The 26,477-nt window shown below is 35.2% G+C and overlaps 1 protein-coding gene across 3 annotated transcripts in view; it reads left to right on the forward strand.

Moving 5' to 3' along the window:
- TTC21B (tetratricopeptide repeat domain 21B) overlaps window positions 1-25,630 on the forward strand; it is a 36,961-nt gene extending 11,331 nt beyond the window's left edge. The window contains exons 12-29 of one of the 3 annotated variants that reach the window (XM_065637412.1): window positions 1,405-1,534; window positions 1,994-2,151; window positions 3,502-3,726; window positions 4,511-4,749; window positions 5,028-5,100; window positions 6,114-6,224; window positions 7,152-7,290; window positions 9,518-9,624; window positions 10,420-10,608; window positions 13,622-13,732; window positions 14,872-14,953; window positions 15,719-15,869; window positions 16,360-16,521; window positions 16,917-17,112; window positions 18,835-19,059; window positions 21,742-21,862; window positions 23,071-23,138; window positions 24,051-25,630. In XM_065637412.1, coding sequence (XP_065493484.1) covers window positions 1,405-1,534; window positions 1,994-2,151; window positions 3,502-3,726; window positions 4,511-4,749; window positions 5,028-5,100; window positions 6,114-6,224; window positions 7,152-7,290; window positions 9,518-9,624; window positions 10,420-10,608; window positions 13,622-13,732; window positions 14,872-14,953; window positions 15,719-15,869; window positions 16,360-16,521; window positions 16,917-17,112; window positions 18,835-19,059; window positions 21,742-21,862; window positions 23,071-23,138; window positions 24,051-24,128 — 2,565 coding nt within the window. In that variant the 3' untranslated portion in view covers window positions 24,129-25,630. The remainder of the gene's footprint in view (window positions 1-1,404; window positions 1,535-1,993; window positions 2,152-3,501; window positions 3,727-4,510; window positions 4,750-5,027; window positions 5,101-6,113; window positions 6,225-7,151; window positions 7,291-9,517; window positions 9,625-10,419; window positions 10,609-13,621; window positions 13,733-14,871; window positions 14,954-15,718; window positions 15,870-16,359; window positions 16,522-16,916; window positions 17,113-18,834; window positions 19,060-21,741; window positions 21,863-23,070; window positions 23,139-24,050) is intronic. The other 2 variants (XM_065637414.1, XM_065637413.1) reach the window with 2 other exon arrangements.
- The last annotated feature ends 847 nt before the right edge of the window (window positions 25,631-26,477 follow it).

The following is a 26,477-nucleotide window of genomic DNA, read 5'->3' on the forward strand; positions in this document are numbered from 1 at the left end:
ATATGAAACTAGGATGCTCACACTGATGGCCCTATTCTTGAAATATTTTTATTAGCTCAGGATATCTTTTCAATACACATATATTCTTTCTTTGTTTCAGTTTGTTTTGTGTGTTGGTAAAAATCATCGGAATACTACTTTTAAAAATTTTTATTACTAATTCCAAAGAAAATCTCACGTATTTAGATGGGTTATTTTCTGTGACTGAATTTGCTTGTGCTGCTTTTGGCAACGAAGGCATGTAGAACTTAATAAATTGAATGTGGACCTGACATCTCTGAAGCAGAAGAAACACATTTAAAGTTTCTTTAGTGTCTTCCTTTAATAGATCATCCTTCTGAAACAGCTGGGAGATGACTTTTGTTATCCTATCATTAGCAGATTTCTAGTCTAATTACAGAACCTTCCCATAAATATTTGTACAGTTTTAAAATGTAACAGGCAAACATGTAGTTTTCCATTGTTATGATCTATCCTACCATCTGTAATGAAATGGTAATGTTTAAAAGTCTAAAACATCAGAAGCAGTGACAATTGCATGTCACAGATGGAGATAACTAACAAGTGTCATTCTACGAGGTAGCATCTTGTCTGAAGGTTTCCCTGGGGTATACTCCAGGAGTACTTAGTGGCAATGATGGTTTTTAATTTGGAATTAAAACTGTTTTTCCCAAACTATTGTCTACAGAAACATTTGTAACAGAGAAGACAGGCTTTTCCTAAACTGTTGTTATCCCTTTATTGCAAAAAGGATCTCTAGGTTGCCTTTTTTTTATATATAACAGTTAGCAACTAGTTAAAGTAATAAAGGGAAGTGAACAGTGTTTCTGATAGTGAGCTACTAAAGTGTGGCACACTGTACTAGCAGTTCAGATGTAAGTAGCTATTTCTCAGCTGCTATTTTCAGTTTGTTGCTAGCAGTAAGGGTGCATTCTGTGAGGTGGAACTGAGGGTAGGAGGGACAGCACCAGAATCTTTTCTTCTCGTCCTTATGGTCATTCGTTCCAACTTCAACTCTCTTGAAATTTAGTTCATGTTACCATTGCATTGGATGAGTTGGCATGGATTATCGGAGTATGTTCCCAAATGCTTATTGACCGACTCTTCAGCTTATGTCAGATCTGAAGTGTTTTATCATCCTTAAAATCTGTGAAGCTGTCTTGTGTTCCAGCTGATATCAAGAAGTTGCCCCCTTACATTTAAAATGCATTTTTATATTTCCTCACGATGACAGCTTTCAGCTTTTCGGGCTGAAAAAAATAACAATGCTTTGCTGTTGCTCATTTGAGTTTTGAGTGAAGCTCAGACTTAAAATGAAATTTAAGTCCAAAACCTGTTAACTGAAGTGTTGTGTTTTTTTTGTTTTGGTGTGTTGTGTTTGGTTTTTTTTTTTTTAACTCCTAGCCTGCAAGACCTGGGCAGTCTCCTTCACCACTTCTCAAGCACTGTGCTTCTGTTCTTGAAACTGTGGTAAAAACTGTGCCTGGTCTTCAACAAGCCATCTTTTTAATTGCAAAAGTGAAATACTTGTCAGGTAATAGTTATGTGAATGGTTAGCTATCCACCTCTTTAGTTTCTTTGATATTAAAAATAATTTCACACTTTTAAATCATATTGAATATTTTCATTTCTCTGCAGAACACTGCATTACAGCTAAGTGAAGAATATTTGCACTGCCTTTTTTGTGATTTGTATGAGCATATCTTAATTAGACACATACATATGGTATTTTTAAAATTTATTGCTTCCAAAACCAATCACTTATTGAATGATTTACAGATGGAACAATGGGAAAATATCTTCCCTTTGACCTGGTTTTAGTTTTGTTTAATAGCCATATAATCCTTTGTATGTAAGTTTATTCACTAAACGCTCACATGTATTTTAAAAAACCCAAATTATAAAATTGGTGAATAATTAGTAAAAGCTCTATATTTAACCTCTGTATTTCATATGAACTATTTTTTTTTCTTTCCCTGTTTTAACTTCCTAGGGGATATTGAAGCAGCCCATAGTAATCTACATTACTGTCTTGAAAGGAATCCCTCTTTTGCAGATGCACACTTACTGATGGCCCAGGTTTATTTGGCTCAAAACAATACTAAACTCTGTTCTCAGTCCTTGGAACTTTGTCTGAGCTACAATTTCGAGGTGAGCTGGACAAAAGAATGAAACCATTTCATTTATTCAGTCATCTGAAGTTGAATGTTTTTGTGTATACTGACTTGTAAACTGAACTTTTTGTGATTCTTCCACTGCAAGTTTAATATCTAAATGTTTATATAAACATGATATCTGAACATTTATCAAAGGAATGACCATAAGAACAAAACTAACACCTTCTTACAACATGCTGAAATTGCTTTGAAACACAAAAGAAATGTTAGCTTTTTCTCAAATCCTTATATAAATATTAAAAACATGTTATAAATAGAACTTGTAGTTCCAGACTAACCTTGCAAGTCTTTAAAAGCCAACATAGAAGGACATGAGGAGTGATCCAGTGTTGTTTGTGGACTTTTTGCACAAATGTACAGTTGCCAATGAAGATACGCACAGATGTATGAGGGCATCAGAAGGGGTTTGTAGTTACCTCTTCATAATTCATGCTGCTTTAAGTGGTCTAAGTGTTAAGAAACTAGCCATATTCTATGAACTTTTCCATTAATGTCACATCTTTCTCCATCTTTTCTGTCCCTTCAGGAGCAAATTTGGTAAATTAAGCACTGTACTAGACAACTTTCACTGCTTTGCAGTGGTCCTCACCAGTTTTATTTCCTGGGGCTAATACCTTGCAGTATGGGATTTTTCATTTGTTGACATCGGTGGAACTTTACAATTTAACACTGAGTTGGGAACACTCTCTACAGAGCACTAGTTAGGTCTGAGTTGTGCTAGGTCTCTTGACAGAGCTTAGCTGAAAAGTGACAAACTACCATTTCCTTGCAAGTGTGCTCTCATCTTGCTTCCTCTTCCAAGCGATGCAAGAAAGCTGAGTATTAACTGCCTGCTTAGGAGACACTGAGGTGCTCACAACCTTGTACACAGTTCCATTGCCCTTATTGACATTTCCTTTTCATGTGAAGTGTATTTTAAGAAGGTGGAGAAATGGCAGGCAGGACTTGTGCCAAATAATGATTGCATACTTGTTTTAATTAATAGCCTAATGAAGTGTGCATACAGCAGTGTGGGAGACACTCAAAATCCTTTAAAATTCAGTCTAGTTTCAAATAATGCTGTAATGAATGTTTTTCTATCCCAAAGTCTTATCTCATGTCATAGTTTTTCTTTTTTAATTAAATCCTGCTTAATTACTAGTTTGAAAATTCTAATATTTTCGTAAGTAAATTATGGACATTGAAACAGGATATATTTGGAAGAAAGAAGGAACCAAGGTCAATATTAAAAAAAAAAAAAAAAAAATCAATCTTCTTTCAGGGAGTTTGAATACTATTTGTAAAATAGAATTTCAAAACTCTTTATCTCATTATATTTTTTTAGGTGAGAGAACATCCTGTTTATCACTTAATTAAGGCCCAAACCCAGAAGAAGATGGGAGAATTATCAGAAGCGATTAAGACCTTACAGATGGCAAAGAATTTGCCTGGTATGAGAAAACCTGCAGCTTCCTCAAAAACTAAAGGGAAAAGAATTGAAATTGATGCAAGTGACCGTGTGTCTGTCTTCCTGGAGTTAGCAGAAGCTCATCGTTTGAATGGAGAACTGGTAAGATGGCAAACTTGTTAAGATGTAATACACTAATAAACACCTGAAAACAATTTCACAGAAAGTGTCTATCCTCATTAGTTCAGAATAGAAAACCATCACCTCTTTTACCAAGAGGACTGGCTTTGGTAAAATTTCAAAGATGTTAATATCTGACTTGACAGCTTGTGCCTTAAGTTGTACAGAGAAAAAAACCTACTTACAGGTGCTCAATTTGGAGTCTACAAAACACCTTTTAGTTTTGGGGAGAAGATACTGTTGGTGTTCGTTTGTTGACATGTAGATTCCTGTTTTACTATCAGAATGCTATTAGAAATATTTTTGGATTGTGTCCTTATCCTTGTGTAGCAGCATCCTTGCTATCAGCTCTATCTTTAATAAACAGCAGGACACTACGCACATGTAAGAATATAAGAGAAGCCACACAATCGTGTAGTTGGAGGTGACCTCTGGAGGTCATCCTGCTCAAAGCTGGACCTGTGAGAGCAAGGTGCTGAAGGCATTGTCCGGTTGAATTTTGAGCATTTCCTTGTATATATGCAACAAAATGTTGTTTTCTCACTAAAATTTTTTCTGGTACTTCATATCATATAAATTTTATTTTCAAAATCAAGAGGAAAAAACATTTTAAAAGTTTTAGCAAAAGAAATGGATGCTATGGTTGGGGGTTTTTGGTGGTGGTTTTTTTTGGTTGGTTTGTGTAATGCCCCCAGAAATTCATTTTCTTATGATGTCCTTATATTTGACTGTTCGATGACAGTTGTGTTGGGTTTGTTATTTGCAGCATGAAGCTGCTATAATACTGCAAGAGGCCACTAATGAATTTTCTGGAACTCCTGAGGAGCTAAGAGTTGTGATTGCAAATGCAGATCTGGCAATTTCTCAAGCAGATGTTGAACAAGCCTTGACTATGCTTCGACATATTACACCTGAACAACCTTACTTTGTACAAGCTAAAGAAAAAATGGCAGATATTTATCTTCACTACAGGAAAGATAAGAAGTTATATGCTGGCTGCTATAGGTAAAAGTTTGTGGGGCGAGGGTTGGTGTATTTTTCTAGATTTTTAATGATTGCATGGTGAACGCATTTTCCCCTTTCTAATACAATAAATCAGAAATATTTAGTGACATGATGAATTCATTTGAGTAAGTGTTGTGACATTTAAAACAGAAGTTGGAGGTCCTGTTTTGGAAAGATATATCAGATTTTTTTGTTTTATATTTGCCCCATTTGTTGTTGTTTAGATAACCAGTATTGACATGTTAAATATTGAGCAAAGTTCTGTCTTCTCTTTCCAGAGACCTAGTAGAAAAACTGCCAAGTGCTCATACTTTTCTTCTTCTTGGTGATGCATACATGAATATTCAAGAGGTAAGTGCTTGCTAGAGATGAATGGAATGATTGAGTCATTTGTTGACTTTGGCAAGTTGAGACAATGTAGCATGCTGACTCTCACTGACTACTAGTTGTCAAATAGAAACTTTAGGATGTAACTCCCCTCCCCCCCCTTACTGGCTACATTGTGACTATTCTAAGGTCAAAGCAAATTCATTTATTCTAATTGATTGAGTGGAAGCGAAAGAGGGAATTTTATCTAGAAGTACACTGATCCGTAGGACTAACAAAAATCTAAAGTGAGAGCTAAATTAAATTCAGAAAGAAGTTGGAGATGTTTAGAAAGGTTCTGAAGCTTAGAATAATTCTAGGTAGCAGTTCTTAAATTGAAAGTGTTTTTTAAAAAATTTAATTTCTTGAATTCCTATACATTTTTTACGTGCTTTGCTTTTTTGAGGAAATGGAAATGTTATTCAGTATTCATAGAAGACAATGTAGTCAGGTGGACATAGGAATTTAAATGATATACATTTAAATTAATATTTTGAAAGGGTAGTTTGGGTTAGGATACGTAACTAATAGTTTAGATTACTAGTTTGGGGATCTGTAGGTGATGAATGGTTGTTTACTTATTAATGTTGGTGTGTAGTTTTCTCCTTAACCAAGAATTATAAAGCAAAAGAGAATTTGTTTAGATCTGCTATAAAATGGCTAGAGGAGAGAACTGGATGGTCGTCCAAGACAGTAATAAGTTTGTTAAATAGTGAAAATATTAGTAGAGAAATTTTAGTGGAAAAAGAATCAGGTTAATTCAAACTTCTTTGTTTGCCAAGTTCTCTCCACATTCTGTTTTAGCATGGAAATGTAAATTTGCATGGGCTTTACACTTCCTGCAATTTCATAGTGACCATTCTTCCCTCAGAAATATTGCAGTTTATGAACCAGTAGTACTTGGTAGTCATTCCTGGAGGTTTTACCAGGTTTTGTTTTCTTCATACACATTTTATCTTAATCCCGCACTCCTGTGTTTTTATCTTTTACTGTTGAAGCCTGATGAAGCCATAGAAGTCTATGAGCAGGCCTTGAAGAAAGACCCAAAAGATCCGGCTTTAGCAAGTAAAATTGGAAAAGCCCTAATCAAAACGCATAACTATTCAAAGGTATTCTATAAATACTGTATTAGGCTAAGGAAACATTGTGTCCATTATTGTCAACATCAGGCTTTGCCTGATATTGTTTTCAGGTTGGGTAGAAGAAGCATTTCACTTTAAAGTGCTAAACAGACTTAATAATCCAGGAATTATATTTGTAGATCCCCTTCAAAATATCTGGTCAATCAACTCTGTGGCCCTTGCACAAGCATATTTAAGCATGTTCTATTTTAAAACCATAATAGTTAATAAAAATATTTCAAATTCATTTTGGAAACTTAACTTTTCAACATAATTCCAGCTCTCATTCTTCCCTTGGCTTAAAGACATAACATCCTATTTCAAGACTATTGAAGTTATTTTGAAGTGGGTTTTTTAAACTTATGAAATAATAATAATTGATCCAGAACATTGCTTTTTTTTCTTGAGTAAATATTTGACATTTTAATTGATATGATTTTCAGTTTTTACGTTTAAAAATGCAAAGAGAGAAGACTCCTTTTTACTAGATTATGCTTAGTTGGTATTTTTAAACATCTTCTGTCTTCAGGTTTTGCAGGTAGACTTTGGGAAAATATTTATCCTTTGTATGCAATAGAGTGGGACTGGAATTATACAACTTCAGCAGCTAACGAAAATGTAGTTTAATTGGCAGTGATCCTGTCAAAGATAAAATGTAATAATGTGGCTAGGCTACGTAAATGCATGTTTATCAAAATGTGGGCTCCAGCTTTAATTTGGCGTTACATTTTGGAAGCCTGAACTTGCAACTAAACATCTAGAGAGTATTTATTAGAAATGACTTGGTTACAAGAAATGAGAAGAAAGTAGAGAAAACCCTACGCAACATGTCATTAAATACCTGAGTAGTAAGGTGGTTGTCTTTAAGATTTGTCTTTAATACACAGATTTTTTTTTTTTGTTTCTTCCTTTTAGGCAATCAGTTACTATGAAGCTGCACTGAGGAGCGGTCAACAGAATTTTCTTTGCTATGATTTGGCTGAGCTTTTAATGAAACTGAAGCAGTATGAAAAGGCAGCAAAAGTACTTCAGCAAGCTTTAGATCATAAGCCTGGTAGGAATATTATTAATTTACAGCAAAATACACAGTTTCTACTGTTGCTTGTCTTTTCTGCATGATTCTAAGGAATAAACAAGTTCCATATAAACTTCTTTTGAACAGAAGAAAACAGGAGACAAGTGATAAATGAGAAATGCACTCTAAAATAAACTCAACTTATATTTAAAAGTGCTTTTGCCAGGACTTTTAAACTTGGAACATCTGTGATAGATGAAATCAGTAAATACAATAGCAGAGCTCTATACATGCAAAATTTTTTTGTTCTGTGGTTAACAAATGTTTCATTTCTGAACTGAACAACTATAGATGAGTCATTCCTGCTGTGAGGGAATGGTGGTTTAGCTGGTGAATTCTACCCAGTGTCCTCAGAGCAAAGAGATTGAACTGGTCGAAGACCTCTCTTAGGACCCTCTTATATGCTATAAGACTATGCACTTACAAAGCTAAACCTTTTAGATTTTTTTTTCCTTGTTTTTGTTAAAAGGCAATTAAGAGGCTCTAAGGTGTTTAGTCTGAGCCATTGAGCTATACTCTTAAGGAATCTTTTTGCAATGGTTTAATCATATTTGTTAACTCTTGTGGCTATCTGAATACAGAAACAGTATTATCAAGTCTTTATTACTAGTCCCTTCTGTAAGTTTTTCTTCTGTTGCTATTTTACTGGTCTTTCATATTGTGCAGGGGAGTGTTGGGTTTCTGTCTTTTTTTACTTACTGAAAAAATCCTCCAATGTAATGTTCTATTCCTGTCTCAGTTAAGCCTTGGAGGATCTGGCTAATGTAACAATCGCACTCAAGACAAGATCTTCTAGTGTGGAAAGATAAATTAGCAGTAAATACATTTTGCCGCATGTACTTTAAAATCTTCTCTTCCATCTTAAAATGAAGCAAAAAGTACATAAGCCAGTATCCCTTTTGTATGTATTTGATACACAAGCATTCTCTACATGAAAAGTAAAAGTTCTCATTGGCTGATTAGGAAGATTATTGAACAGTTTAGTATATATATTTTTTTTTTTTAGAAATGCTAAAATATCATTCATTTGTGAAAGAAAAATGAAGTGTAGAAAATGTACTAGAGAGCATGATCTTACATGGTTGACTACATGGCCTAATTGCTGATTTAGAATAGCTCGTCACAATTACAGCCCTTTGAAGACAGTGTGCTAATAGAGCATACCTCACATTCTTTTATTTTTCAAATTTTCATAAAGATAAAACATTAATTTTAGTGACATGTATGTTTTTAATGTGGAACTGTGTTCAACATACCACTTTGTCAATAGATTAAAATGAACACAAGCCAGGGAGAACTTGTATTCTTCAAATATTTTATGCATATGTATTTTAACCATTATTCAAAAGGGGCTTGCTGCTTTTTGAGTAGATACTGGCATATTTAATTAAAGAAACTTTTCATGTCTGTTCCAGACTCTAGCAAAAGAAAGCTAGTTTAAGGTATGACTAGAAATTTCTTCAAACAATCTTATGTTTTTTGGGTATACAGTAGCACTCATGGAATCAGTATGGACATTTTTCATTGGCTTTGAGGTGGATTCAGACAGGAAATGTCAGGAGTGGCTTTATTTCCCGTCCGTCAAAAGCTTTTCTCTCACGTTTTTGAGAATGCAAATAGACTAGACAGTGTCTTCGTGTCCTTTTTGGGGCTCAAAAGCAGCTGGATAGAGCTGCTCAATTACACCTTGCCATTTTCATTGGGGCAAATTACAGGTGCTCTTGAGGATTTTGAGTATCCTTGGGGAATCGAGCAAAACTTGTTGGTATTACTGGGTCTTTGGAATGGTCACTGGTTCATTTCTAGCTCAAATTAACTGGGGACAGTATTTAACTCTCTAGTCTGAGGGACCTGACTTAGAATCCTGGCTCCAGTGGGAGAAAGCCCAGGTAACTCAGTCAAGAGAATACCTGATTCGTTTCCCTTTTGAAGAAAGCATCTGTCACTCCATTTATTGTCACCCTCCCTTAAACAGTGACAATATTTCGAAGTCTTTGGCCTTAAATTTCACTCTGTCTGTAGCTTGTAGGGTTTGCTCTGCCCACCAAAAACATAATGAGTCAAATCACGATCCTAAATACATAAGATCAAGATGTGAACTTTTCGCATTGGCTCTTCCTGGAGTATGTAGAAAGCTTCACCTTTCTTTGGTTTTACCAGGATCAGTTCTTCCAAGAATCATGTTTGTTCAATGTAATTCTTACAGTTAATGAATTGTCTTCTCTGATGGAAGATGCACGTTACCAGGTGCTTCTGGCAAAAATTTACAGCAAAATGAAGAAGATTGATGAAGCTGTTGTTTCACTGCAACAGGTAAAGGGGAAAACAAAAAACTATATGAAAGCTTGCCACGTCCTCACTTTTATCCCTGGTTTCACTTTTATTCAAGATTCTAACCATAATGTTTTTGTGAATGAGGAAAATGCATACATGGTAGGGATAAAGCACCGGTGACTGGTGCAAAATGTAAAGAGCGTAAGTGGTTAGAAAGGCTAAACTTTTTGTGAGCGGTGTTATCTGAATTTTAGATCAAAATTCAGGCTTTTACTGGAAGCCTGCATTCTTACATGCCTTCATTTGTGTATGGAGCTTGTTTGTACCACCCTTTTCTTAAAGTACACTAGGGGTAAACTGGATCCTTCCCCAGCTTTTGGCTTTAATGTCGTGTTCCTTATGTTTCACAAAACAACATATGTATGATTCTGTCAAAATTATGTTCTATAAAGTGTAGATTATATGTTATTGGATTGCAGTTGTCATAGAGTGTGTTAGAAACTAAGCGTACTGGGTTTTCATCTTCTTGAAAGTTTGAACATCAGGTTGTTTTTCAGCATGTTTTTAATGTGAATTTTGGGGAAGCAAGGGCAGTTTGAGACAGGTTGTTGAGGGGCAGATATTGGGGATTGTTTTGTTTTGCTGCTTTTCGTTGATGTTTTTTATAGTGGAGACATTTTTTCCTGCTTTTTATTATTTAGGTGTTTTCATCTATAAAATACATAGTGTGGTTATAGAACCTTTTTAAAAATTTAATTGCATTACTTTAAAGTAAATAATACAAAACTCATGCCTTAGAAAATTTTTGACTGTTCACTCCTTTCCCCATGCTAGGCTCGAGAATTACAAGCCAGAGTGCTTAAACGGGCTCAAATAGAACAGCTGGATGCAGTTCCTGCACAGAAGCAGTTAGCAGCTGAAATTTGTGCTGAGATTGCAAAACATTCTACAGCCCAGCGAAACTATGAAAAAGCAATTAAATTTTACAAAGAAGCTCTTGTACACTGTGAAACTGATAACAAGGTCAGTTCTCCCTCTGAGTATTTTGCAGTGTTTTTCCATTCAGTTTTGATATCTAGCAATGTATTTTGCTAATTATCCACAGTGTGGAAGTGTATTTGCAATTATTTCTGCTTTATGATATGGACAGAGCCTTGAACTTTCTCCCCTTCGTTGCTTATCATGATAAAATATTTGTATGTACTGCTAATTTCTGTCTCTTACACAAACTGCTGATTCAAGTGGTGGTCTGCACGTGCTCTGAGTTGACCCTTAGATTATATAGTCAGCCTGTCTTCACATACCAGTTGAGAACATGGTAAGGTATGACATGGTAATAATGGAGTTTGTTTCAATCTTGCTTGTTGCTTTTCTTCTGGAATGAAGACCCAGTGATTTCAGTCAGTTCAGACAATTTTTGTCTCTTCTGTATCCATTTTAGCAGTTTCATACTTTTATTTGGACTTGGTAGGATTCTGAATTTAGTCACAAAACGTTGCTGTTGTTGAGCAGTGGTTATTGCGTTGCTTCTTTCTTCCCTGCACTGCCTCTTTCTCACAAGTCTACTTCTTGATAAATGCTGGTAAACTTGAGCTTATTTTTATCCCGCTCTTCCTCCTTTCACAGCCCTAGGTTTTAGAGCTAAGAGAAGGAAAAGCAAAAGGCTAGGGAATTTATAATGAGCACCAAAATTAAGTGTCAGCTTTAGTGGGTTTTTTAGATTAAAATAAATATATTTTTTGTCAAATTTCCATTATTTTCTGGCATAAGTGCGTTGTATATTTAGGTGTATGTGAAGATTATACTAGCTGCTAAATTATCAGCATATCACCTGGTTTTAATACTTGAACTCATGTGTTGTGATTTCAAGAAGGTCCTTCCTAAAGCTACAACTACAGCATCTTTGAGACAGGCTTTCCTCAAGGCATCTTGTAAGAATGATGGAGAAGAAAAATAAATTGGGAGAGGAATAAAAACATCCTTAAAATCTTAAAAGAAGGGTAACTTCCCCATTCTACCATTAAAAGTGAGGAGAGTGCCTGTCATAGTACAGGTACAGTGATGGCTTTTGTGCTGTGCCATCACAGTAATTCAGTATCAAAGCGTTAATCTTTTTTTTTCTTTCATATCAATACTGAAATACCAGCATGGCATTTCCCTTCAGTTCTGGCTAAAATCATACTACTGAGATGTTCCCAGTGTTATAAGATGTGCTGTGCAGTGATGTTTGTACTGAATATCTCTGTGAGATGCACTTACTGGAGATTTTTGCTTTAATCCTACTTTGCTAGCAACACAGAATACATTTACATCTTAGACAATCTAAGAGTGAATTTGTGAGTCAGAATTCGTTCCCTGGTTAGAGTACTGAAAGCAAAATACTTCTGGTTACCCACAACTAGTATAAATGAGTTACCTCACTCTACTCATATAATTTCAGTAGATTTGAACTTATTTTCTTCCCTTCCTTTGTGAAAACATTGCTACAAGGTTGGAATTGAATTATTTTAGTTTATGAAATATAAACTTGAGCTATTAAACACCCATCTATTTCTCGATGTCTTCACAGAGTTTACTTTCCTTAAAATTACGTACGGAAGTACTGGAAATTCCTTTGAAGCTACCTGTACCTTGTTTCATCAGAAGAAAAATTTCCTGTAATCTAGCCAAAGTAACCCAAACCAGATTTTAAATGTTGCATTAAAGAAATTATTTAGCTAAACAAAAGGGATTACAGTCAATGTTGTAAGGGTTTTGTGTTGTGTTGTTTTGTTTTACGTAGTTAAATCTGGTGGGTAATGCCCCGCCTCGGTTTTCTGACCAGGTAAGAGGCAATGCTTTTTCCAGATGCAGACTTTAAGCGGATCACAGACTGCATCACGCACATTTCGCAGTATCATTGTTTTTTTGGGTTGGAGCTGAAAATTTAGAGACCACTTCAGGTCACTGGTATCTAGTCAAGAAGTGCAGTTTAACTGGCATTCTTCTTTGCCTTGCCCAAGGCAAGAGGTGTTCCATGACTAGCAGGCTGCTTTTTCATCTTCCACTGTGTTACGCATGTAAGAACAGTGACTTGAAGAAAACTTTCATAACTAAAATTCTTACATGCCTGCTATCTCCATTTCATTTCAATGCTTACCCACCTGCCTTTCTGTTTCAGAATTATTTAGTATATGCTTGAATATGTAAATAAGAAGACAGGTTTTAAATATTATGCAAATAGCCTTCATATCCTGAACAGAATGCTTGAAACTCCTGTTGTGATTCAGAAGCGCCATTCGCAAGTGTAACCAGAGAGAGACTTGTGATGCAATTATAAATGCCTCCCTTTCAAAAACAAAATCAAAACATCATTTAAAACTAAACAGGAGTGACGCTGCTTACTGTTTGTCTACTGCTAATTTTACTTTGTGATTGGCTTGTTTTCTTCAATGGGAACTTGATTAAATCTGTGGTAACTACTCTGTTTATAAACTTTTCTGTGGCATTTAAATTAGCACGTTCTGTGCTGGGACTTCAGCCTTAAGGATGTGTGCTTATGTACATTTCAGTTTAATATTTATTCTGCAATTGCTTCTCAGAAGTGGATCCACACAGAGTCTTAATGTAGTAGGTTTGGAAATGGAAATAAGAAAACTGTTTCTTCTGGAATTTGCTTATACTCCAAAACTAATTGGTGAATGTTAATGAGGTATTTGCTTCTGTCAATGAATTTAAAACTACTTGCATTTACTTTTTTTTTTTTTTGGAAGAAAATTATTCTTACCAAAATATTGTAGTCTTCAGAGCAATACTATTCTGAGTGGCTCTGTTTTCAATGCACCTTCAGAATAAGCCTCTGAAGGAAAGTTTTATTTGTTTTAAAGGTGAGGGAATGGAAATGAATTAAATTACTTGACCAAGAGCCCATAGGAAACAGCAGAGAAAGCTCTCTGCTTAGAAAGAAATTTTCCCTGAGGCTCTGAAATCTCAGGTTAACACTTGTAGAACTGAACCAGCTTGCTTCATCTTTGATTACATGTATTTTAATCTACAGGCAATGTTGGAACTTGCACGTTTATATCTTGCACAAGATGATACTGATGCCTGTCAACATCAGTGTTCCTTACTACTGAAGAATGACCAAGATAACGAAGCAGCAACGATGGTATGTGCTATTATACCCATCCTGTATCAGAAGTTTTTTGAGGTTTGTGTGTCTGCAGTGCAATGGATCAATAAAATACTACTTTTAAGAGAGCCTTCAGCTTCTGATTTAAAAAATATGTGAAAAATACAGCACAACAAAGTGCAACAAAATGTTTTTCTGTTTATGTTGGATAATGATTCAATATGAAGTTTCTAGCAATCATAGCCTTCATTCTATCTTAATGCAAAAATGTGTCTTTAAAAGTGCTAGTAGAGGAAAAAGTAGTACTTGTAAAATGAATTAAAGCATGGCTTAATGCATGTTCTATTAACAATTCACTGATGGTTAGGGAAGGAGTTATTTTTCCAGCACAGTAATATTAAGGCAACTATCAAAAAAACTTTCAGAAGAAAAGAACTGTGTACTTAAGGTGCTTTTACATCCTTATACAATCATAGTTAATCATATTCCTAAACAATTTTTAATCACAGCTAGAGATTCTCTGTGTACTTCCTGGCTTAAAAGACAGTTCAGTAGACTGAGCAGCTTTTGCTTTAACATATTAGGAGCAAAATTATTTTAAGATGGGAATAATTTATTTTCTCACAGCAGTCTAACATCTGGAATTTATCCTACTATTGTGCAAGGACAGGGTAATAGCACTCCTAATGTATGTTATTAAATCTATTCTTTATTAGCTACCTCTCAGTGGAGAGAAGCTGAAATGAAATAATTTGTTTTACTTCCGCGGCTGAGGTGGGCTATGGTCTGTCTTTCCTCCTAACTTTAAACTAAATTCGCTTTTCTATATGTTTAATGTGCATTTATTGGAAATAAAATTAGGAGTAAAGCTATACAAGGAATACCAAAATATTTGAAAAGTACGTAGAAGGGTTTTATGCTCCTTTAATTTCAACGTTAAGTGAAAAATTGAGATATGAGCCTGTACCTGCTCATTATTATCCTGTCTGTCTGTATATAGACAGTGTTTATTTTCCAGGGAGTAATGAAAAACCCAGCACAATTTACAATTTGCGCAATTCCTGCAGAATTCTAAAGCTGTAGTTTCCGCTTCTTGCTTTGAAGAACTAGAATTAATTATAAACTGCAATCTGTAATATTTTATGTTGTTTTCTCTAAATTGGTCAATATTGTAGATGATGGCTGATCTCATGTTCAGGAAGCAAGATTATGAACAAGCTGTCTTTCATTTCCAGCAGCTCTTAGAACGCAAGCCAGGTGAATATTCAGCAGTGATATTTTTAATTCTGTATGATACATAGTTCTAATGAGATAGAGGAATAAATATCTAAAAAATACTTTGTATGATTAAAAAGAAATGTGCTATTTATAATGCGGTGTATACTAAAACCAAGGACCATTACTGTATATAAAAACGTGAAGTGATTGTAGGGGAAGATGGGAAGAATATTCATCATAGATACAGTAATTTGCTGCAGTGTAATGTGTATCGTTTACCTCAAGCCAAATGTAGCTAGGGTGTTATTTACTTGTAACTGTAAAGCACTTTCTCTTGTGTTTAAGGTATCAAGTGCATGAACACAAAGCTAGCATTTTAGTTCAATATAGATAAAGGAAACTTGTGTCAGACAGGAATAAGTTGCTTTTAGCAATTTGCAAATTACAACCAGAGAGAGGGAGAAAGGTACTAAAATCTGTTAAAATAGTACTATAATAAATGTAAAGCTTTCTAGTGGACTTCATGCAAGAAGTTGTGAGAGTACAGCGAATACTTTTGTTTGAGTGCTTTGGAAAGTGAAGTACAATTATATTTCTCTTCATACAGGTTTTTTTTAATAAGTATTGCAAGTATCACTTGATATCTTCATTTTTGTATCTGTGGTTACTATGTAATATGCCTTATGTATTACACCATGTATCGTCTTTGTATGTGAAAACCACAAGGTGCAGGCTCTTCATTTCTTAAGAAATTAATACAGCAAATAACTAGAATTACAGTGTCCTAATTATTTGTGTATTTAGATAACTATGCAACCCTCTCGCGATTAATTGATCTGTTAAGAAGAGCTGGGAAACTAGAAGAAGTCCCAAGATTTCTTTTAATGGCTGAAAAGCATTCTTCCAGAACAAAGCTTGAACCAGGATTTCACTACTGCAAAGGACTGTATCTTTGGTACTTGCAATTATAATTAAGATAAGGTTTATTTGATTATGTGATACATATTTAAATTAACTTTCTTGTCATCCATTATCATTCAAAGGTGCTATGTATAGTGTGATATGTAATATAGCACTAATTTCCTAATTAGTTGAGGTGCTAGGATTTTAGGAGAGGTCTCATTTTCTTTTCTGAAATACTTTCCAATGAGCTTCACTTTAAAATGAAGCTATTTTATCTGTCTCACATCTTTTGTATTTCCTGCTGTTAAAATGGATATTCTTGCTGGTTTGATAATATAATATTAGTTTCAAATTTTAGAATTTATCAGGCTGTTTTTACTCTGCAAAAACAGGTTCCTTGCAATAATATGCGTGCTGTTCAAACTTTGCATTATCAGCGTGTGCAAGTGTGTCATCTGTTTTTAAATACTTGAGTTTCTTTTTGTGATCTGGGACAGGAAATTTTACTTGCCCAGCTTTAAATATTTTAATTATCTGTTTAGGTATACAGGTGAACCGAATGATGCACTCCGGCATTTTAATAAAGCCCGAAAGGACAGTGACTGGGGACAGAATGCAGTCTACAACATGATTGAAATTTGTTTGAACCCAGATAATGAAACCGTGGGTGGCGAAGTCTTTGAAAATCTGGATGCTGACATAAGGTAAGTGAATGAAATAAATATTGCTTGAGTTCTTCTGTCATCCCCTTCCTCTGCTGCCCCTTAATAATGCGTGCTAACTTAAATTGCTAGAACTTTGAGCCCATCTAATGCTTTGGATATTTACTTACTATATTGTGAGACACCATCCTAGACTGTAATAGGTCAGTCTCAAGCAGAAAATATAGAAAATTTTATCTGGAGTCCTGGTCACTTGCTGTGTTAAAAATAGCTTGTTAGGTTGGAACTACTGTTGTTACAGAAGAGAATGAATGTAGAATGCCTATATAGCAGAGCCAAAATGGCATGTCTTCAGCATGAAATTGGTACTAACTTGTAATTAATTTGGTGTATATTAAAAAAATAAGCTTTTACAAACACTTTCTTTCTGCTAACAGTAATTCAAAAGAGAAGCAGCAGTCTGTGCAGTTAGCTGTAAAAACAGCAGAAAATCTTCTGAAGGAACTCAAGCCTCAGACCGTTCAGGGTCACATTCAACTACGAATCATGGAAAATTATTGTCTCATGGCAACCAAACAAAAATCAAGTGTTGAACGAGCATTGAACACTTTCACTGAAATAGTAGTGGCTGAGGTTAGTAACCTGTCTCATTTCCTCAGTATTCTCTTTCACACTGACTATACATTTTTTAACTAGTCTCACAGTTACATTCAGGAATAGTGGCTGAAATAACATGCTGAAATAATAACACCTTCTAGAAGTCTTCAGTTGGATTGCAAATTTATAACTCTAAATGCTAATATTGCCAATTACTTCAATGTGAATAGACTATTTGGTTCGAGTTGCTGGGTTTGCTTTTTAATTCCCAGTCTTGCCAGCAGCATGTCTGATGATATAAGTCTATCCAGTACATTCATTCTGTAAGCAAAACCAAATATAAGCTGCCTTTGTGTACTTCATGGCAATTTGATGGAACTTAGATTCCAGGGCAAGATTATCCATCTGCTTAAAATTCATCCTTATGATGGAAATCTTCATTATTTTATAGCTATTTTTAGTCAGTAGCTTCAGCATTAATAAGAGACACTCTTATTACCAGCACCTTTCAACAGATTTTATTTAAGTGTGTGTAGACACATTTAGTCCATCAGAATGCCAAGAAATATTTCAGTCACTACTACCATTAGCTGTGTGCTACACTGCTCCTTGGCTGTGTTGAATACACATCTTGAGTGCTCATCTTGTGTGTAAGGTAGTTTAGAGGATCACAAACAAGGTGTCCCTCTGTCTCCAGTACTGGCTTCCCAGTCCTACTCAGAATTGATCTGAGGTCCTGTGAATATTGAATGTTTTTCATCTGGTGACACAGTTCCAGCAGGAAAAATGCTCCAGTCTATCTAGTCTTCTCTCCAGGGTCACATAAAATGTACAGTTTTAATCTCCTCAAAGGTCATTGATCCATGCTAGATGTGACTATTGAAGGAGAGGTGGGATGAGCTGATCATTACGTGGAAGAAGGGTTTTTGGTGGAGTCTTTTTTTTTTTTTTTTTTTTTTTTTAATGCACTATGGCAAGGGGATTTACAGCACAACCCTACAAAGAGGTGTAGAGGCAGAATACTGATAGTGAGCCAGGAACACTGCGGGGGAGAAAGAAGCTTTTAAGTTATCTGCTGGTAGAACTACGCTCTGCATTTAGCAAGCAGGTTTGGGATATGAGTGCCATTCTTATCTACACTCTTTAGTGATAAAGGCAGGATTTTAAAAATCACACTTGCTCCTGCACTTCTTACTGCTTCCTCGAGGCTCTTGCATAAAGCAGTGGCTTTTAAGAATCCTGTTTGTTATACATAGCTTTTGGATACGGGCAGTTTAGACATGCATTTTCAGGATCAGTACACCTAATAATAGAAATTGGTGTCCCTGTTATTGACATTTGACAGGCAGTTCTAAAAGCAGAAAATACCACTTGTATTGTAACTTCAACTGAGTTCAGTTTCTATCTGAAGTGTTTATTTGTGTATCAAAAGGGTAGATCTTACTGGTATCAGAATGTTTCTTGTCAAGTTGAAATACCTGTGGATGCTTTCAGCGTTTCCTGAGCCCAAAGAAAGTTGTTTTGAGCCAAACTTGTATTCAGCCTCTTAGTTATTCAACGTGGTGTTTATCATGATTAGTCTTACAGAAATGATCATAGCAATAGATGGAAAACATGTTCGTAAGATTCGATATTCTATATTTAGTGAGATTTGGCTTTTGGTTTAGTTTTCACATACCTAGTGAAAGTCTAATTTAAAAAAAAACGTTAAAAGCAAAATAAAAAAGTACCAAGCAGTCACTATTCCTTTTGCTGCAGAAGGATCATATACCAGCACTTTTGGGAATGGCCACAGCCTACATGATCTTGAAACAGACTCCACGAGCCAGAAATCAGTTAAAACGGATTTCAAAAATGAACTGGAATCCCATTGATGCAGAGGAGTTTGAAAAGAGTTGGCTTCTGCTTGCAGATATATACATTCAGTCTGCAAAATATGATATGGCAGGTGAATTATTAAAACGATGCCTTCGTCAGAACAGGGTGAGTGCACATTGAAAGTAACCTTAGTAACCTTCTTTTTAGATTAATCTAAATGTTTAGTTTTCCTCTGAAACATGATTTTTGAGATGTATTTATTTTTTCCAATTGCCTAGTATTTCACTGAAGGAAAAGTAGACCAAAAGAAGCCAGGAAACCAGCAACTTTACACTGGAGGGCAGTAAACCTGTGAATGCTGCTTAGTCATTTTTATTCATGTTCCACAAAAAGTTATGCAGGTTTTAGCTGTGGTGACACTAGAAGCTTAAGGTGTTTATGGCATGTCAGAGAGGCATTTTACTGAGTCTCACAAACCTGTTGAAGATGCAGCCATACACATTTTGTAGACTTGCTCCATTTATTAAGAGAGATTATCTTAATGTCTTCGAATGTGTTTTTAAACATTTATGTTCATAAGCCTGCTACTATACAGGATATTTTTTTCAATGCTAGTATTAATCCTCTTGTGAAGATACTGTCTGATAGTTTGTCTGGGGACAAGCTCTGATGTTTTTACCTCAGGGTTTCTGAGCAGGCAAACTCCGCTTTGACCATAGCAACAGGCACAAATCCTAGGTCTTGTGCTTATTTTTCAATTTGTCCCTTTTTGCTGTCACATTATTTCCATCTATACGCTTCACTTCCCTTCTCATGAAGCATATCCAATAGATACCTGTGCTGCAGGTTCAAGATACTATTTATAGTGCGCAGATTTTGTTTAGAAAAGGACCTGCTGCTGTATATTCCTTTTTCCAAATTCACCAGTATGGAAGGTAAAGTTCATTTTTAAGTCATGTTTCTGCAATCTCCTTGAGAAGCTAACTTTTTTTGAACTTGTACTCTTTATTTCTAAATATAAAATTAAGAGGCAGCTATAACAGCTCTTCATGTACTTCTGCAGAGATGCCTCTTAAAATAGGATGTACTCAATTTCATTTTTACAGAAAATAAGCTTGAATTTAGTTAAGAAAAAAGTCTCCCTTGAGGTCAGTTACACACTTGTCCAGATGGCCAAGAGAAGCTGCAAAATCCATCCCACTGGAGGATAAACATGAGTCATCTTCCAAAATAAAACATATCTTGAAATGGATGGTCTGTTGAGCAGGTATATACCACAAATGACACTTTTCAGAAATTCCCAAGCAGCTCTAAAAACATAGCCTACATTATCCTACCAAGTAACTTCTTCTAAAAAGTTTGAGACATATGAGGGACTTGGATAAACAAGCTTCGCTTGATAGGAAGGAGGATGGCAAATTACAAGTCTGCAACTCCAGTTCCTTAACAAAACAGCACAGTAAAAATACTGACTTTTCTTCAACGTGCAAGCAGAGCAGCTAAGCAGGAATTGTACTATGCAAATAGTGCTGAATATTTTAGATCTTTAGAATATCTTGTTAATTAACAACACAATATTTTGCATGGTATTCTGCAATTTGGAAGATTTGATTAGATTGAGAAAACATGTTATTGTGGTGAATTAGTTTTTAGGATTCTTTTTTTAGCACTGAGAATTGAAGGTTGTGGATCTATATATACAATTTAAGTAAATGTGTTGAGTGAAAACTTCATAGAAGTCTCTTATCTTGTAATATGGGTTTGTTTTGATTTTAAAAGACTTAGGTTTGGTTAGTAAGATCCCAGTAAGCAGATTACTTCTATGAAATTAGGATTTCTTACTGATTGCTATTCTTGATTTTGATCTTTTTGTTTATCACAAATGAGAGGAGGAGTGTATTTTTATCTTCCAGGCATTCCCATACTACTTATCCCAGCATGCTGTGATTTGAAAGCTTTTCATCAGTAGATTTTAGAAACCTAATTGGAAATAGTGAAGATGGAATGTAATTTATATCTCAGAATTTCTTTACTCTGCCTATGTAAACCAGGTGCACGTTTTTAGAAAAGCTTCGGTTTTCTCTTGAAAATATCGGACCTATTGGCAGCATGATAATATAAGCTGTTCACAGTAAGGCCATATGGTAGTTTTGCTTACTTTTGAATTTTTTTTCCGCTTTTTGTATGAAATGTAAGATTTATGTATGAATTATTATATCTTTCATATTAACTTTTATGGTGTTAAATAGATTTATATGTATGTGTAACATAAGCAAGGCTAATATTTTCATCTAGTGCTTAATAGTTTTTGGATGCTTGTAGCTTGCTGCTTGGAGTTATACAAAATGAAATATTTAATGGTTTGTTTTCTTCAGGATATTTGGGTCTGTCTTCAGCTTTAAATGGAAAATCACAATGCAAAACTGTTTCCAAAACTAAGGCTGTGAAAACATCTTTTTAAGAAAAAGTGGAACAATATTTGTGGAAGATACAATGATTTCTGGCTGGTCTTGACACGCAGCTCACGTGGGGCTATTAGTAACTGAGAGGGGTATCTACAGTATTCCTGGAGGCTTTAAACATTTTTAAAGGAGTAGTTGCAGCATCTCCGTGATGAACTCTGTACTTGACTTGGAGTAACTTAGGAAGTCGCTGTGCAGAATTCCATATAACTGATTTGTATCACAGACGTGTTAAGTCAAGACTAACTTGTCATCAAAGTTAGTACAAATATCACTTACGCTTCCCACTTGTACAGATTTGAAGTATTTAAGAAATTAAGCTGTTAGTATTATTATATATAAGCTTTCTTAAATAAAATTGTGAATGAATATTTATATTTTGCAGTCATGCTGCAAGGCTTACGAATACATGGGATACATAATGGAAAAGGAACAAGCGTATAAGGATGCAGCAATAAATTATGAGATGGCCTGGAAATATGGAAACCAAACAAATCCGACAATAGGCATGTATCTAGAACCTATATATATGATTTCATGCATTGCAGTAGGAATGGAACAGCTACACTTTGCTGGCAAGACTGCTTTTAATTTTCCATAGAGATAGAGTATCACTGGTTTTCTTCACGTAAAACCCACAGATGTACAACGGTGTATTTAACAGTCACTTGGAAAGCCCCCGTGGCCAGAGATGGCAGCTTCATGATTCTTCCGAAGTTTCTGCGTACTGTTTTAGTACAAGGTTTGGTCTGAAACAGTTTTAGTTTGCTCTTTGTGAACAACTTTGTCCTTAAGTACAGTATTAATTTTTAAGAATGTATTTATAGCAATGCAGTATGTACTGTCTATGGTAGAGAACCTTTTATAATTCCTAATATATAGCTGATGGTGGCAGATCATTGATTTAATTATTTCATTTTGATAATCAGACAGATTATCTACTTATATACATAAGGTTTTATATACATGTGTAAGGATTTAAAAAATAAATTATTTAAATGTTTTTAACTATATCCAGTTTAATAAAGATGCTTAACTGGAAATTTGGGATACAATTCAAGTTACCATGTGGATAGTTAATTGAAGTCTATGCTAAGCTGTCTCATTTTTAGACTGTTTTGATGTAGAAAAATTTATGAAACCTATACATAGGATAAAATGCCTTTTCTTACTCAACACCTAGAGTCTGTCTCTAGGTCCCAAGGCTGGTAGTTTCCACAAATTCTATTCCAGGTTTTGAGCTATGCTTGTGGCCCCTCAAAAATACATACTTTTTGTGGTCTCTCTTTAATTCCTTGGTTTGTTATTATTGCTATCCTGATTTTTTTTTTTTTTCCTTCTTTTGTCCTTTGATAATGGAACTGCCTTTAGAGAGGGACAGTGTATTGTAGGTCACAGTAAGAAACTCTGTGGGGTACCATAGTAATTGAAAGAGGACAACCATGATGTATTCTCTGAAGTAACACATGCTCTCCAGAGTAATGTCTCCCTTTGATTCACATATTAGCTATCGGTGTGCAAAGGACTTTTACTTAGTACTTGAGGTGATTTTCAGTAGAAATTTTGATCTCTACAGGCTTATATGAGAGAATACTAGGAAACAAATATACTAACTGTAGAAACATACAGTGACCAAAATTAATTTGAATGTGATATTTTCATTATTCAATACAGAAACTGAAATTGTTGCCTTTTTCCCCCCTTTTACGTACAGGTTACAAGCTGGCTTTCAATTACCTGAAAGGAAAGAGATATATTGATGCAATCGATGTTTGTCATAAGGTAGAATTTGTAAATGTACTTAATACTCTGTCTATGGTAGCAGGATTCTTTTACATGGTGATCCTTTTTTTTGTTGAGTTTAAATTTCTAAAATACATGGCTTAATGTCAGAAAGATTCCCTGTTTACTAAGTTTGATTAAATTAAATATCCTTTACATAATCTGCTTTATCCTGAGCTCCTTGGCCACTGGGTAAATAAGAGATAAAGTGACTGGCTATCATATGTGACAGCATATTCAAATAGCGGCACCTTCTTTTGGCCCTGTGGTTGCAACTTGGTAAATCCATAGAGAAGTGTGACTGAAGAAGTTAATCAAATGTTAATATCAGAACACACTATTATCTTTGTATGGTCCGAACATAAACAGAGCAGATGCAGAATAAGAGGAAGGGCTACTATTGCAGCAGCAGAGTGAACATTATGAATTAATAATAATTATTATAATCAATAATGAAATAAATTATATTTGTTCTTTTGGGGGGAAATAAAGATAATTGGAAAGGACAAATTGAATAGAAGGATAAGAAAGAGCCTGAGGGAGTGAAAGCATAAGACCAGTTTATCATTGCAGAGCAAGTATACTTAAAACCTTGGAAATGTCTTCTGAGGTCACTGTGCTGGGTGCAGGTGTTTCAAGCCACCCAGAAGCTTTAGCCCTTGACCCCTGAATCTTTCGCACCAAGGTGACAGGGCAGTGTGCAAGGGAAGCAAGGTGTCTTTGGTAAAGCTGTTCTTGACCTCCAAAGGTGGTAGTCTCTAGCACAGTTAAATATTTATGCATTCTTAAAACAAACCTGTCATATTGTTATTTTAGTTATGAACGTGTAAGCTCAGTGATGAGGGGGATAACCAAACAAAATATTCTTTCGTTTTAGACACAGAACTCTTGGGTTGTTTTGTCTTTTGACAGGTCCTTGAAGTGCATCCAAACTATCCGAAGATCAGAAAGGAAATACTTGACAAGGCCCGTGCATCACTAAGAACGTGAATTTTTTTTGTATGGCTTATGGGACTTGTTTGTTTAATCTGACTTCCGAAACTATGAATTAAATACCGGACTGACAAAGACCGTACCAGCACAAAAGTATTGTGAATATATTTAATTATACTAGAGATATGGATTATTTTCAAGAAAAATCTGTAGCCCTGAAAGAAATTGTGTTTAAATTTATTTTCCACTCATGCTTTCTATTATCTACCTGTCAGGTTTCCATTAAGAAAAATTTAATTTGGAGCGTTTAGTCTTTAAACATTGTATGTGTAGACAGTACAGTCATATGTGCAGAAGTTAGCAGTCACTTTGTTTAATCCATATAAAACACCTTTCTGGGTAAATGGTTTTGATTACAGAGGATCATGATCTTGTCACACATACAAAATACATCTGTGGATGTTTAAGGGAGAAATAACATGTCATAAATGAATGAGAGGAAGGAGAAGGGTCAGGCTTTTTGTCGATGCAGAATTATTGAAAAATACAAATGCCTAACAAAAACCACTGTTACACTGCTGTATTTGGTTTTCAAACAGCACTTGATTTTGTATGTATTTGACTAGAAAAGTAATGCTTTGGCATGAAAAGAGAATTGTTAATACTAGTGATTAACTTTCTTAAATAACCAATTTCAGTTTCCTCGGGCAATTTTAGCTTTCAATGTTGACATTGTGTAAAGTGACTTTATTTTGATTTTTGGGTTTATTTTTTACAACAGCTGAATGTTAAGGCTACAAAACAGAGCCTGTTTACAATCATATCTAATCTTGCTTATGAGTAACTTGGTGCTGTATCTTGGGTAACTTTATAGCCTTGTTTCCTAAATAGATTGATGTGCATTGTTTACGCAATGGTGCTGCCTACTGGTGGTTTCCAGGCTCTGCATTCCAGTAACTTTTGAGCTGTTGGTCAGCTGAACTAAAATTAAATAGATGTACCTCAGAACTGTAACACTTCTACAAGTTTTGTATGAATATTAGAGTTGAGAAAAGATCCAAGTAAGTGTCCTCTCCTTCCCTACGGAACCTTGAAACTTATGCTGTAGCCTTATCCCGTGTGTTTGAGCACTGGCAGTTGGTGGGTCCATAACCATATCGGGCACATTACAGGCTCCCTGGGTTTTGCCTGCAGGTTGTGCAGCGTGATAGAGCTCTGGGGAAGAAGATTTAGGAGACTGGGGAAAAAACGATGGTATGGGAGTGGAATGAGGAATATGGAAGGATCTGGAGATGCTGAGATTGGGGGAACTATAAGGGACCTGGGCTCTACGGGCCAGTAGACTATGAATTCTTAAACTATGCTGTTTTAATTTTTTGTTGTTCCACTGCTAAAACCATTAGTACATAGGCCTTATCAAGGCAGTTTCTAGTAAAACAGTTGTTCTTTGTATGCTGCCCTATTGATACAGGATCTGTGTGGTTTTGCTTCCTTAGCAGCATTGGAATAACATTTAGCTGAAGTTTAGAATGAAAATAGGTGGCTTTATATCAATACATGCAAGATGTTTTAAAAAAAGGAAAGAATAATCTGCATCTACATCTACTTTATTTTGGTTTTATAATGAACATAAGATGGGCATTACTCTTTCAAAAGATGGGTAACAGATTAGGTCATGAAAATTATAAGAGACAGAAATTAGATGATAGAAGTTGAACTGAGACTGAGCTTTTCATGGTGATCTTCTGGTGAAGAGCTTTGTGCAGGTAAAAGATTTCTGAATTCCCATTAGCCATCTTGAGCATATCTAGCCACTAGTGTCTTTTTATAGATGAGGCCTTCAAAGACAGAGTGCAAATGAGGCACATCTTAGCATTTCAATTAAAAAAAAAAAAGGTGGCTATAAATAGTCCTTTCGAGAAAATCTTGCTTTAATATAGTATTTCCAGAAGAAATAAATGGCCTTCCCACTTTGGTTTAAATAAACTAATTTCAGTTTTCCTGTCCTTACTAAATATTTTTTTACTTTCCCTGCACAAGGAATGGCATGGCTTTGTTTCATTTCTCTTTACTCCAGGCAATGGAGAGTGTTAATTTCAGCTTTCCTTTTGCCTTTACTGATTATTTTAAAAATGCATGTCCTGGTAGCTGCTTTTTTTTTTCCCCAGCCAATTTCTTAATAAATGGTTTTGAATGAAAGAGACTCCTGGGGTGGAAGGGAGTCAGTAATGCTGATTTCAAAGGCTGCAGTCTTTAGTGTGGTGTTGCTTAGCAACCCATCTTCCAGATTTGCCTTTGGTGAATAAAAGAGGAGAGTGAAGCTGCAGTTGTTTCTATTGATTCATTCATTGAAAATCTAAGCATCTCATAGCTATAGCAACATAAGCCAGAGGTGTCTCTTCCTCT

This window comes from Caloenas nicobarica, chromosome 6, assembly GCF_036013445.1.
Source record: "Caloenas nicobarica isolate bCalNic1 chromosome 6, bCalNic1.hap1, whole genome shotgun sequence".
Classification (NCBI taxonomy): Eukaryota; Metazoa; Chordata; class Aves; order Columbiformes; family Columbidae; genus Caloenas; species Caloenas nicobarica.